The following is a 14,507-nucleotide window of genomic DNA, read 5'->3' on the forward strand; positions in this document are numbered from 1 at the left end:
GACTTTCAGTGCTTTCTACAAGCAAGATTTCTTGCTGCTCTTGCAAGGCAGCTTTTGTGAATCCTCTTCAGAAGCAGTGTGAGGTACAGGGAGCGGGGGTGGACTGCTGAGCTGGGTCAGCTTATCAAGGATTTGCTTCCTTGACCATGTCTTAAAGCCAGAACCGAAGCTCCCCCTGCACAGCTCCCAGAACCGTAACAACCTGTCACTTGTGAGGATGTTTGTTTGTGGGATCTCGTTTGTTTTAAGGCTTTTTGGGGTGGGGTGGGAAGAGCTGCACATTTTGAAGAAACACTGAAGGGTTCTGTGCTTTCCTGTCCTGCCCAGGTACAATTTGGTGTCAGCGTGGGCATCCCACTTCAAGGCTTCCTTTTCCAACGCGAACAAAACCCTCTGGGTGTCCGTGTCCATCCTGGTCCTGCTGGCTGCTCTCACGAGCTTCCTCACGGGGCTGTCCCTGCAGAGACCGGCAGATGCAGCCCCCGTAGGCACCGGGGACTCCTGGACGTCGCTGCAGCAGCTGCTGTGGCCCTACACGGGACTGCAACACAACGGCCCTCCCCCGGTATAACCCCGGCTCCCCTGCTGGAGCTGCGCTGCCGCCGCTGCAGGACAGGAGCTGAAGCTGAGATTTATTTAAGGTTACACGTTTCGATTCGTTTTGTTGGGTTGGGGGTAGTTTTTGGGGGGGAGATGAACTTTTTTTCTTTAAAGCATGACTTGAAATGAAAAAAATATATATTTTTTTTCCCCATTCTGACAAAAGTCATCTTTAAAAGTAGCTAAAAGGGCCTCAGTTCTGTTGAGGTTTACAACAGAACAGCAGTTTTGAACATAGCTAACAATAAACATGTCTAGGTGGTCTAGCCACAAGAGAATAAAGAATTTATTTTGCTTGAACAAAGATAAAATGTTTGCATTTTAGAACCTGTTTCAATGATTTGAATAGAAAAGGATGAAATGTAACTTTATTGAAAGCTTTTGATAATAAAGTTTTAAAGGAAAGCATACAGTATCTAAGAGAATGCTAAAACTCTGGTAGCAAGGAGCAGCTGATACACAGAATCAATAAACAGGCTGCCAGCTCTTTCCACTTTATCCATGGCTTCCTTGCTGGCAAGATCCTTGAGCATATGGTAGAGTGTGGAGTGAAATTCAGACTCTTCTTCCAGCTCTTCTGAAAAAGCTTCACTGGTTTCAGTGAGCTTGAGGGTTTGTACTTTCTCACCATTAAACATATAAAGAGACCAGTGGTTGTCTTTGGCAGAATCTGCTTTCAGATGCTCACTTACCTAGGGCAGGAGACAATGCACTGTGAGGTGAAGCCTGTGCCATTGACAGAGCACAAATTGTAATATTTGTGGCACATGCATTGAACCTGAGAGTGAGAAAGCTGCTCCAGCTTTCAGCAGCGTGGTGTTACCTATCTCCAGCAACACCTGGGAGTGTTTGGCTGGCTGGGAGAAGTTTTAACCGTGTGTTTAAGTTCACAGCTGGAGACAAATCAGCTCTGAGGCTGCTTAGTCCCCCCTTTGCAGTAGGGAGCAGAAGAAACCCTACAGGCAGGAAGAGATTTCCAGCTGTTCTCTAAAAAGCTGGCAGAGCAGATTGCTGACTTCCAAGGGGCCTCTGAAGAGCATGAAGCTCTGTCACCCCAGCTCTGGCTAAAGCCTCCCTTGGTGACTTATCAGTTCCATTTCCTGCCACCTTAGCAAGCGTCTCCGTTGCTGAGACTTGTGTCCCCTGAGAGCTGTCTCAAGTGCAGTCTGTGACACTGAACTGAGGCAGGGGCTGAAGCCAACATGGCTGAGTTAATTGTTTCTGTCTAACTGGGGAGGGGTCAGTGCTGGTCTGCTCTGGAGGTTTGGTCTGACTCCACAAACCTTGAACACGACTTGCTCTGGCCCTGCTTCTCCATTCCACTTGCTGTGAGCAAAAGCAAAAGCAGCTGCAAGCAGAGCCATCTGTTCATAGGCCTTCCCTTCTGCCAGGGCAGCCTGCAGAGCAGAAGGACAAGTTAGACAAAGTAGATCTCACTCTCTTTCCCTGGGTTACAGCAATGCTTTACTCAGTCCCCTGGCTCAGCTGGCAGCACAGCAGGCCCCAGTGCAGGAAAGGGTGACCTGAGTGAAAAACGGGGAAAAGCCAACAGGAAACTCTCTGGCACTCACCTTCCTGGGCACAGGGACATACTTGTGAGAGTGCTCTGCTGGGAAAATGTTCACTCCAGCTCTTTTCAAAGCTTCTCTGAGGGCAAAAGGACTCATCCATTGTCCTGTGATGTGGGAAAGCACCTCCTCCTCTTCCACCACTACTGAAGACAACATACACTGATTATCCTGTTGTACAAAGCAGTGAAAGCAACTTACTGGTCATGGAAGCCATTTTCTGCTTTAGGCTTCAAATACTGATACCTTTGCTATGCTGGCTGTCACCTACATCATCTGCTACTCTGGGCTTTGACCTTTCATTTACAGATCCTGAAGGAGCCAGCTTTGTGTAGGAATTCAGAAATGACACTGGTGTACTGATTTATACAGCAGTGAGCAGATGGATAATCACGTGTAGCTTGAACTTTTAGAAGAAACAAGGAGCATTAGTAGCAGGGTGCTAGGAATGCTTTAATGTCTCTTATTAAAACTGGGAGGGGAGAGGAACAATTTTCAAGTCTAACAGGTGGAACAGGCTTGAATGCAGCAAGGCACCACCAACAGCAAAACACTGACTGGAACTTTTCAGAGCAAATGCACAGATGCTGTCTCATAGGAAATAACTGAAATTAAATAACCAGTACAGTGCTTGGAAAGGAAAAGACAGCGATTCAAACTGCTCTTGTGGAAGTATCCCAAATTCCTAATCAGGGACACTGTAAGAATTATGGGAGGTTTTAATTGCAAATGGCTGATAAAAAAAATATTTACAGTACCTTAATTTGTACCTGAATAGTGGCAAAGACTGCAGTGACTGTGAAGAGCCCTTCATCCACACCAGTAGGCTGCAATTCCCAGGCCTGATAGGGCAGGTTCAGGTGAGCATCCTGGAGAAGGGCTACTGTATAAAAGGCACCCATCCCAAAGGTGATGCTCCTTTCCTGTGCTTCATAGGTTATGTTGCTGATGCCATCAGTTCTCCACTGCTGGCCTGGACAAAAAGGATGCAAAAATACAAAGAGGCATGTGGAAGGCTTCTGGCAGTAATGCAGAAGTAAAATAAAACCAAAAAAGTAATAATAATAAAAAACAAATAAAAAATCCCCAAATCAATTAACATTGAAGTCCCCCAGTTACTTCTGGGCTCCAAACTGGCCCTTATCTTTACAGCTGCATTGTGACAATAGTCCAACTGAGGCATAAATTCCACTATTGAATTTATTTTAAATTTGATGTCCTGAGTTCATACCTGCAGGATCCCATCGGGCTACCACGGGCGCTTCAAAATAAATCACTGTAGTGGTTTGGTCCAAAATACTCATTACTGTTTATCTGCTGTGAGATAAGAATTAGGAGAAATGCAAAACAGGCACCAAACTTGAAAGAATATAAAGAAGTTTATTAACAGACCTAAAAGAAGAAAAAAAAAATTATACCACCTTCAGAACTCTCCTCCTCCCCCCACCTTCCTCCCTTCTCCCACTGACAATGTGAAAAGACAACCCTTAAGATGTTCAGTCTGTTTACCACTTCCATAATAACCTTGTTCAGTCCATTTAGAAAGAGAAGTCTCTTCTTGCTCATGCTATGAAAACATTATCACAACGAGACAGCCGCCCACTTCCAAATATTGTTCAGTCCATTTAGGAAGAGGAGTCTCTCTGCCTGCGTGTGAGTCCCTTCCCCCGACTTGCAGCTTTTCTCACAACTGCTTTCGAGGGTCCACTCTTGAAGATTTTTGGGGTACAATTTTAAGGTTGAGCCATTCAGAAACAAAAACAGAGGCCCTTCTCCTTCCCTGGGAGCAAAGGGTCTTCATCATCTTCATCGTTAGGACTATCTCTGGGAGCATCTCTAGGGACTGAGGTTTTCTCCTTTCCCTTTTGGAGCAAAAGTCCTCATCTGGTTCATCTCCCCCTGTCCAAACTTCTCATGAAATTACAGCTGCGTCAGCATCTGCCTATCTCAACGCAGGTGCTTTTGCTCACGAGTTGAACACTCCACCCCCCATATCTTCATGAAATTACAACAGGATACTCTGATATATCATAGCTTCACAACAGAATTTCAGCTTTAAGCATCTCCTCTCTCTCTTCCCTCAGGTTTTCAGCTCTTCACAGCAATAAAAGGGTTACTCTCACCTCGGCCTTGCAGCTTTGCAGCTGGAATGTTGAATTTTTCTCATCGCAGTGGAGAGGGGGGAGAGCCGAGCCGCTCCGGCTGCCCACGGCAAGGCGGGGAGGGGGGGGTTCCACGGCTGGAACAGGTCCATGGCTCCAGGATGGCCGTGGCCCAGCCCGGCCTGGCCCGAGCAGGGCCTGGCCGGGCCCGCTGGCCCCCGCACGGGGCCTGCAGCCACCTGTCCCAGCGCCGGAAACGAGAGAGAGCTTGGAGGGGGAGTTTGCCTATTCTTAAATGTGGATCACAGAGGTGATCACAACTTTAAGTGGCTTAGAGAATTGTCCATATTCAAACTGGCCAGCTGATAGGTTCTATCAGGTCCCAGAGGAAACTGTAAGCACCCCTTAGCAAGGACATCCCTTCCGGGACTATGCTTGCTAACCTATGACAATCACATTGTCAGGGAGCCTGAGGGTTATCTGTACTGCTGCCTGTGTGCCATCTTCAGCCTCTCCTGGGGAATATGGATACACCTGCAATCCAACATCCAGCAACTTTGGAAAGAGAGAGAAAAGGATAGATAAGGGGATTATCAGAAAATACAGGTGTTTTTCTTCAAGCTCATCCAACCACTGCAAAGTTTTTTAGTACACCATTTAAATGGGTTTGCTAATGTTGCACATTTCCAACTACAGCTTTGAAGGCAGTAGAAGAGCAGCTACCACGGGGCCTTGGAACCCCTCCTGTGCTGCTGAAGGCACCCTCAAGGCAGTGCCACACAGTGGGCACAGCCATTTTTCCACAGATCCACAGCCTCAGAAAACCAGGAGCACCTGGGAGGCAAAAGAGGTGTAATTCCCCTCTGGCTGCAGAGCGTCAGAGGGAAGGAGAGGCCACAGGTGGCTGGGAATGAAGAGCTCATCCCTCCTGGCCTGCCCACAGTCCTGCTTGCTGAGTGTGGCTGGGAATTTTGCTCATTAAAGGTTTCCAGCTCCACAGTGCCAGCTGTGGGGTAGGTCAGCACTGCAGAGGACACCAGAGCACAGGGACTGCAGTCCTCAGCCACCGTGAAGAGCCTGGAGCTGGACCGGCGGGGATTTTTGTTACCACTCTGCTTTCACCTTTCCCAGAGGAAAAAGGGACGATTTGCAAACCTTGCCTCGCTCCTTTGCTGCTCAGGACGTCGTGTCCAGTGCAGGTGACAGCGGTGACAAACCTCAGGAGCAGCTCCTCGGGCTGCCAGGGCGTGAGGGGCCGATCCCCTCCTCACTCACCTCCACCATGCTCCAGTCCCTGACGTCCTGGGCCTGAGGTGGCAGCTGCAGAGCATCGGTGTGGTACACACCCCCCACGGGCACCAGCTGCTGCGGATCAACAACTTGTGCTGCCTCTTCTCTGCCGCCCGGCTCCTCCTGCAGCACTGCGCCCTCTTCTAAAAAATGCACCAGACAGCAGCAGTTCACCTGGGGCTCAGTCCCAGCCACATTTCCCACCTCTCGATTTTCACTGCGTGCTGGAGCGCTTCCCACCGTGCAGCGTTTCAGCCCCATCTACTGGTGTTCTTTGCAATCACTGACACGTGAGGAAAGGCAGAGAGCTGGGCAACGAAAAGCACTTCTTGATGCGGTGCTGAGCTTTTGCGTTTGTAGCCAGTGCCAAATGCTTTCTACAGGAGTAAGGATTTACTGACACAATGAGTCCCATCACTACCCACAGAAGAATTTCATAAGCACAATAATACAGGAGATTCTGGACAGATTTAGCAAGATTGTATTGATATGAAAAGAAATAAGGCAAGTAAAATAGTAGATCAAAATAAATAAAAATAAAGCACCAAAAGATTATGGGCTGAAGGTGAAAGACGTATGATAATTATGAGGAGCAAGAAGGGTTGAACATGAAACACAATTTTCAGATAACAGATAATTATGCATAGAAAAAAAAAAGAATTATGTATATACCACATAAAGGTTTAATTACTTGGAAAACGTTAGTAAAAGGCAGAAACACTGTGGACATAACTGGCCATAAGTATTTTCTTTTAAAAAACCCCCACCTAAAATGTCACATGGGATGGTACAGGGGGAGAGAAGTTACTGTGACAGGAATCTAGAAAAAAGTGCTCAATACTGTAAAAACAGCTACTGTAATTGTTATGAAATTTGCTTTGAGACAATGACACCACATCAAAAATGACAACTCTGAAAGGCTGTGGAGCTAAATCATGCCAACAGTTTGCAGTTGTTTTATTTAAGTCAGTACTACAAGAAAACTCACTCCTATTAAACCAAAGGACAACACCACACCACTGGAGAAATTTGTAACTCATGTGGGACACACAAAGAGTTTTATTTCCTAGAATTAGGCCCTCTTTTAACAAGGTGTAAGAACAGGGATCTCACTTTAAGCACTATTTAGGCAATACTCAGTAACACCCCACACTACACCAATGCCTACCACAATATGCATTTGAATTATCATTTTCTGAGGAAGTAAAGCTCCCCAGAGCCTGGCAGCTTCATAAAGATTGTGTGTCTCACCCATAAAGATAGGTATAACAACACACATATCTACAGAAACGTGATAAACACGCACATAAAAATAAATAATAAATAAATAAAAATAACTGTGGGGACAAACTCCATTTTCCTATCTGTCCTGGTATCTCCCCACATTTAACAACCGTTAACAGAAATGTCAACAAAACTCAAATGTTATCAAAACATCCCTATATTTGTAAACTTCGCTCCATTCACATGGAGACATTGCAGTGTTTCCATAGATCATAGAATGGCCTGGGCTGGAAGGGACCTTCAAGTCCTGTTCCGGTGTCACAGGCTGGCGGCCGCCCCACGGCACGGGGCAGCGTGTCCCGGGATGGTGCCGCGGGTCCCGCTCGGGCTCCGCTCCGCTCCTGCGCTCGGGGCACTGCCAGGGGCTGTCTCATCCCTTCCCTACGGCACCGCTGCTGCCCCTGGGAGGCTGGAGCGCCGGGATCCCAACCTGCGCTCACGGACCCATCCAGCGGTGCGATGGGAGCACCAGGGAAAGACGAAGAGAGGCAGAAAGAGGGAGTGGGAGCAGAGGGGACACAGGAAGAGAAGGAAGAACGGGGTGCAGGATGGAGATAAAAAGAAACAACCTGGGAGGGGCAGCACGACAGAGAGGGATTAAAAAGGCATAGGGACAGGGAACGGGACAGAAGGATCCAGTGAGAAACGATGGCACAAGGAGCAGGACAGAGCAACAGAGAATAAAAAGCAACACGGGTGAGGCATAGAGAAGGACAGATAAAGACAGAGTGGTAATCACACAGGAAGGACAGAGGGACACAAAGAGGGAAACAAGGACAGAGAGAGGAAATGACCACGGCAGGTGGGTGTGGGGGGAAGATGGGCAAGGCACAGCAGAGGGATGGAGAAAGAGAGGGACGGGCAGCAGGGCAGAGGGTTATAAAGAGAAGAGTGCAGTGAGGGAGAGGGACTGAGCAGCAGATCCAGACAGGTACAGGCAAAAGGACAGTGAGAGGGACAAAGAAATACAGTCACGGTGCAGGGCAAAGAAACAAGGAGAGGAAGAAAGAAGGAAAGATAAAGATTCAGGCCTCTCCACCTGTGAAACATACCTTGGTGATTCCTGTACATCATGGCCATCCTGAGTAACCCAGCTTCACATGACAGCATTTCTCTTTTTTTTTTTTTTTTTTTTTTTTGAGAGAGAGATTCCGAAAGAAAATTTACTCTGCACCATTCAAGTAAATCCGTGTGATCTGGAGGCAAAAGATGGATCTTTTCTTCCGTAGAAACTGACACACACCCACAACTCTGATAACACATACATTCTAAATATGCCCCACAAGGAGATGCAGTTTTGCCTGCTTTTAGTTTGTTTGTTTGTTTGTTTGTTTGTTTGTTTTAAAAGAAAAATTAGCTGCAATTAAAGACTAAAATGAAGTAAGATCCAAGGAGGCTCTCTTTTGAAAGAGCACAGCAGGAGAAGCACTGGACACACTCAGTGACAACTCTTCCCTGCCCCCCTGCATCTTCCTGCATCCAGCTGTACATTGAGCCTGGACCAAGTTCATTTGCAGAAAAAGAGAAGGTGGAACTTCATACAAGATCCTGCAGAAAGACTCTTCTGTCATTTCGTCACCCAGCAGAAATACAAAGTGCTGGATGTTCCTATGGAAAGTGCAGTGTTTTGCCAGAAAGAACAAAGACTCCAGCTGCTCAAATCTGACACCTAACTACAGGTCAGCAGAACAGAACATGGATCCCAGGGAGATGGATGGGCTTTGGGCACTGGAATTTCTTGTAATCACTTCTCCTCTTCCTAACTGTAGACAACTGAACACCACGGAGTAAATCCTTTCTTCTCAATTCCAACATCCTCCTTCTTTCAGTCCACAAAGGGCTGCATCTGAACAGTCAGTCCGAAGCATATGAAAGAGATGCAGGCCTGGTTTTAGAAGATGATGACGACTGTTTCGTTATTCTTCAGTTGAAGGTACTGGAGAATACTCTGGAGCAGTATAAAATACAGAGGACAAGAAAACCCAAACCAAAACACAAACATGAGGACATCCATATTACAGAACTCTGCTGCCTGCTTAAACTTCAAAACTGTCGGGGAACATTTCTCCCACCTCTCCTCTCTGCTACCTGCTTTATGTCCCCCAGCATGGGGTTCATCACTGTTTCTCTGTCATCTGCAAAGTGCCAGATCCCAAGGACCCCAAACCCAATACTGCCCTCCCTCCATTGGACTTGATGATCCATGCGAGTCCCTTCCAGCTGGGAATATTCTATTCTGGGATTCCAGTATGGATCCAGTGGACAAGAAGAGGCTGTGTTGCAACAGGATTTCCTATGCTCCCGGGAATGATGAGGTAAAGCTCCAATGGGAAGGAAACAGAGGATAAACCAGACGGTGGGTATTCTACACACAACCCCTATTCTACACACTTCCTTTGGGAAGACAGACCTGAGCTGAGAAAGGTCAGCCACGTGCTCTTCGTTTAGTTTCCATGACCATAATAACATCACACCCTGGAGCCACTCTAGGTAGTGCTGCAAAGCAAATGGTATCCATTAGTTTACAAATAGAGAGCCTGAAACCGCTTTGGAGACACAGATATGTACATATCTCCCTATCTGAAGAGAATGTTTAATTTTCCATGAACAAATTTAGGAAGCCTGTAATGAGAGCTGGCCTGAACTCGCTCAATGGATTGTTTCTTTCCAAAGGCAAAGGCAGTATTTTGTTCAGTGGGTTAGATCCAAACAGTGAATAATAACCTGAACTGCTCAGCTGAGGGGAAGGGTTTCACTTCTTGTGAGAAACTTTTTTGAAATGACCCTATTTTGTGTCAAAAATATACACCCTTGTGAGCCTTATATGGTTTTCTGGAGCATATTTGGGCAAGGGACTTAGCAGGAGCCTGGTCCTGTGAGGGACTGGTTTGAGTGCTGCCCCCAAAACTGGCTTAATTTGGAAGGATCATGGAATCACAGAATGGTTTGGGTTGGAAGGGACTTTAACTATCCCAGTGGCCCCTCCTGGGGCCAAAGCACAGAGGCGGGGCAAGAGACACTCCACTGCCTTGCAGCCTCTCCTTATTTGTTTGGATTGTGACAACATGATTTACTTTATCTATAAATATCCCTCTGGCACAGGGAATAGTGCACTGGATGATATTTTCCAGATGGTCTCATGTTCCTGGGTGAGGTGATCCCCTGGCATCATTAGGAGAGGGAAGAAAATGGGATCTGCAAGCCCACACATCATTGTGCAATGACCTTAAAATAATTCCTGCTTTCAGGACAATGCAGAAGAGCCAATTCCTTGCGTTTTGTTGTGATTCCCAGGCTGAGACCCAGTACCACTCAAAATCCACATCCTGCAAAACAACTCTCAGGCATACAGGACTCAGTGACTTTTCTTTTCTGCCTTTTGCCCCTCAGCCTTTCCTTCATTTTTCTTTGGAAAAAATGCTTTTTCTTAGCAGTGGGGGAGGGATTTCAGGATTAAGAAACTGAAAGCTTTGCTGCTGTTCCTGATTATGTTGGGGTTCTGTTTCGGTTTTTTAAACTTCTCACACTTGCTTCTCCACAAAGAGCTCTGCAAGGCAGGCATTTAAGTCACCACTGCCATTCCAAAAGCCCTGTGTTTTTCCAAGGCCCTTGGAAGGGGCAGCCTGACTAGGCAGCCAGTGGACCATGCCATCATTAGCTGCCATTAAGTCATGCAGATGAAGTGATCTGCCTCCTGTGGCAGGACAGGCAGGATCACCTGGAATGTGCCATGGAACTCCTGGCTGCCTTCCCCAGGAGCCCCGTGACATTCCTGCGGGGTGGGACAGAGGTGACAGCTGGAGCTGCAGAGCTGGGAGCTGTAGGAAGGGCTGAGGGGCAGCGTCCTGTGCAGGACCAAGATGTGCGCAAGGAGATGTCCTGTCCCTGCACCTGGGATACCCTCTGGACACACAGGGATGCTAAGGAGGTGCTCTTGCAGGGATCAGTGGGGTACAGAGCAACCGAATCAACTCCCTGAGCCAACTCCTATGGCTGGTGCTACCCCACAGAACCCTGTCGGAGCAGTGAGGAGAGCTGGGTTCTGGAGTGGAAAAGAACAAGCAGAATTAGCCAGGTGCATCATGCACGTGTGCAGCAGCTTTGTGCTGACCACAGGAACTCAGGGCACACAGGCCAAACCCTGGCCAGATTATCCAAATATGTGCAAATCCAAGCACATATTCTTTTGTACTGCAGTAATCCTATTGATTTACTGGGGAGGGGGAGGGAAACAGAAGGTGAGCCACTAGAGGGAAACAAGTAAATGCCTCTGGGGGGCTGAGATCACACCTCTAGACCTCCAGCCAGGACACAAACCTGCATCCGGCACTGAGCTATTGGCACCTAAGAGAAATCCCTAGTGTCCAAAATTCGGAAGCTAACAGCTGGGAACCAAAGATGTTGCAGGCATCCTCAAGGCCCCAGGAGGGCAGGAGGGGTCTCCACTGTTATTGTTACAGAATAGTGGAGCATGTAAGGGCATCTCTGGGCTCAGTGACTGTGACAGCTGAGAGCACTGGCTCCTGCTCCTGACATGCTGGCAGCCACTCCAGGGAGAGCACTGGGAAGCCCCTTTGGAGCTGTCATGGTTCACAGCCTGGCATGCTGAGAGGCTGCCCCAGGTCAGATCCTGTTTGCTTTAATTCCCTGCTTTTTTGGGAGCTGCTTCCCAGGAGTCTGCGGCTCCCCACAGGGTGAACAGAAGGGGCTGGCAGCAGGTAACCTGTGTGTGAGGGCAGCTGCTGGGGGCAGCTCCTGGACCCTGCGCCCTGCCCTCGGCAAAGCCTCACTTCCCTGCGGGTCTCTGTGCCATTGTTTATCCTGGTGCTCTTGTGGAGCAGCAGCACGGTGGTTTTTGGATGGTTCTCCCACCCCAGGGGTGCTGGCAGGGCCATTTCCAGCTGTGGGAGCATTGGGGTGTCTGTACCCTGGGCAGGAGCACCAGCTCTGGACAGCAAGCAGTGCCTGGCCACAGTGCTGGCCCTGGAGCTAGACAGAGCAGAAGAGCTGCAAAACACAGGAGAGGCTTTGCCCAGTGCCTGCGGCATTTCTGGTTGGAAAATAGCGGCCCTGGAAGTGTTTAGGGTGCAGGGAGGGCAGGGGAGGATGCGCTAGGAGCGACCAGGCTGGCCACGCTGCAGCTGCCTGCTATCCACACCGGGAGTATTCCCAGCCCAGCCACTCTGGAAGGAGCTGGAGCTGCCTTTTTTAGGTCCTGTGCCTTTACTCATAGGGCACAAGGGCTGGAAAAAGACTGTCACAGGAGCTCTGCCCTCAGCAAGAGATGGCTCCAGGGGGTAGCTCTTGGCTGTCAGTGCTGATGCACTGCAGGGAAGTCCCCACTGTCGCTGCTCCCAGGGCCAGGTGTTGCATCAGAGACAAAATCAGAGCTGTGACCCCTGCTCATTCTGGCATTTGCCTCCTTAGACTCATTTGATGAAAACCTGGGGAGGGTATGAGTTTCTGTGCTTCCCTTGGAAATGGAAACCACAGCTTGGGAAAGATCCTTTGGACTTCACCTGCTCACAATACTCATGTTATAAACATATATTATAATATTGGCTTCTCGCAAGTATAAAGGTAGATATTATATAATGTTAGAAATGCTTTTTGCTGTGTGGATGTAGTTTTCTCTCTTTTTAGCAAGAATGTTAGCAAGTGTGAGCAAGTAAGATAACCTCCAAGCGAGCAGAGGATGAGGCCCGAGAAGCTGCTAATCAACACTTTGTCCAGGGAACAAAAGGGCCCAAAGGCTGCTCCGCCCGGAGAACGGGCTGCCAGGAGAGCCCAAGAGCCACTATCACCGCTCTGCCTGGAGAGACGAAGAGGCCCAAAGCTGCAATCAGCCCTGACTGTCTGGAGAATTAAGAGATCCACCCTACCATCAACTCTTACCTAGCGGGCCCAACCCCAAGAATCAAAAGAAATAAAACCACAAGGCAGAAGACTACGCATGCTCTAAAAAGGAGGAACCAAGGAGTGGCCATGCAGAACAGCTCCAGGAAAAGTTTGAATATGCATAGAGAACAGACAGTAAAAATGATATAAAAAGGACTCACCTCGAGCATCAGGGATGCTCTTGGCAGAGCGCCAAGGCACCCAGCCATTACCTCTTTGCTTTATTTTATGTGTCTCTTATTGTCTTTATATTAAACCCTTTAAATTCTCACAGGAGACTGAACCTCGTTTTTCACACTCACGAGAGTGGCCTCTCCCACTGACCATCCCCAAAACACCACTACCACTGTGCACAGCTCTGCTGCTTTTAGTTTCACTTAATTTTAGGTTCATTTTATTTTGGTTAACCTACTCCAGATTGGCTGTTATTTTCACTCTGGAGCCAGGGAAAGCAAAACTGTGCAGCGCTGATGGAGGCTCCCGACTGCCGCAGCTCTCGGCAGAGCCGCCTGCGGTGGGCGAGCCCTGAGCAGCTTCAGGGAAAGCGTGGTCACTGCAGTGTCACAGGGCAGGGCACGGCCACGAGTCCCCTCAGCACGAGTCTCCTCTGCCAGCCCCAAGGTTGCACCTGCTCCAGGCTCTCAATACGGGAAAGCAGAGTGCCTCGCTTCCCTGCCTGCACTTCCCCGTCACGGCGGTGTGATTAATCCCTAATCCTAACCTGCTCCTGTAGGCAAGGATATTTTTTCTCCTCCTCTGGGCTTAAGGCAGCCCGGCCAGCTGGCAGGTGAACACACACCTTACCCACTAGTCAGCACTAAGAGCCCCACAGTCCTGCTGTGTTTACCGACTCCATGGCTACTACGGAAAACCGCCCCGGTTTTCCTGCCCGCTCCTCCTTCCTTATCAGTCATGGGGTGGCTAAGGATGAATGATTAGAGGTAACGACAAATATTACCCCTGTGCTACCAATTCTGCTTTTCAAATGGAAATCAAACAAAATTAAACCTGACACAGTGCCCAGGAAGGACGTTGGGGCTGTTGAAAGACCATTAGCTTTAAGGAGAGGATGAGCTGCAGAAAATGTTCCGTAATTAACTCAGCCACCCACAGCCTGCTGGAAACCTGGAAAACCTCAGTAAACATCGGCAGTTCTGTGTGCGAACAAAAGGACTCTATTTCACCAGTTAAATATCCACTCTAAACTTGGTGAGTGTTGTGTGCTGGCATTGGTTGTCTCAGGGGGAGTGAAAATCTTCCGTGGACGTGTTTTTCCCTGGTGTTTTGGTGGGTTTGTTGATCCTGCTCTCATGTCCCATCCCAGAGCGGAATAAATTTCCCTGGGGATGAGTAGTTTCTGCTTTGCGTAAGTGTTGTGGGATTTTTGGCTCATACAGCACCTCTAGCACCTGGCAAGGTCAGTGCTTAAGCGTCTGCTAATCCTTGAGACTTGGGCTCTGGCCTCTGGCTCAGGTGTCTGGAGCTCTGCCCAGCCAGACCAGCGCGGACCGACGTAGGACTAAGGAGAGATGTCACCAACAGGAAAACCAGACAGGTCTGCTGGAATTCACCCAAACATGAAACCCCTTGCAACACACAAAGTAGGAAAAGAATGTCTGTTAAACGATATTTTTGTGATCTGGCTGATGAGCATGCAATGTGCCCATTGCCTATTCCTCTAGCTGAGGATTTTTGCCTGTTTCACAAGTTAGTTTTGGTGGCTCAGAGATCTCAGACAGCCACACGCTGCTTTCAAACTGGTACA

General features: G+C 48.5%; 2 protein-coding genes across 2 annotated transcripts in view; one reads left to right on the forward strand and one right to left on the reverse strand.

Annotated features, from left to right (window-relative positions):
* Window positions 1-1,005, forward strand: part of LRMP (lymphoid restricted membrane protein) — a 35,435-nt gene extending 34,430 nt beyond the window's left edge. The window contains exon 39 of the mRNA XM_032105720.1: window positions 328-1,005. Within this exon, the coding sequence (XP_031961611.1) occupies window positions 328-571 (244 nt within the window). The 3' untranslated portion in view covers window positions 572-1,005. The remainder of the gene's footprint in view (window positions 1-327) is intronic.
* On the reverse strand, window positions 947-6,938 carry LOC116443188 (protein CASC1-like). The gene is made up of 7 exons (XM_032107168.1): window positions 5,546-6,938; window positions 4,714-4,825; window positions 3,400-3,444; window positions 2,927-3,141; window positions 2,172-2,339; window positions 1,884-1,997; window positions 947-1,292 (listed from the first exon to the last, which is right to left on the reverse strand). The coding sequence occupies exons 1-7, from the start codon at window positions 5,819-5,821 to the stop codon at window positions 1,017-1,019; spliced, it is 1,206 nt and encodes a 401-aa protein (XP_031963059.1). The 5' UTR covers window positions 5,822-6,938; the 3' UTR covers window positions 947-1,016.
* Window positions 6,939-14,507: the final 7,569 nt, after the last annotated feature.

The sequence above is a fragment of the Corvus moneduloides genome, chromosome 4, assembly GCF_009650955.1.
Source record: "Corvus moneduloides isolate bCorMon1 chromosome 4, bCorMon1.pri, whole genome shotgun sequence".
NCBI classification, from domain to species: Eukaryota; Metazoa; Chordata; class Aves; order Passeriformes; family Corvidae; genus Corvus; species Corvus moneduloides.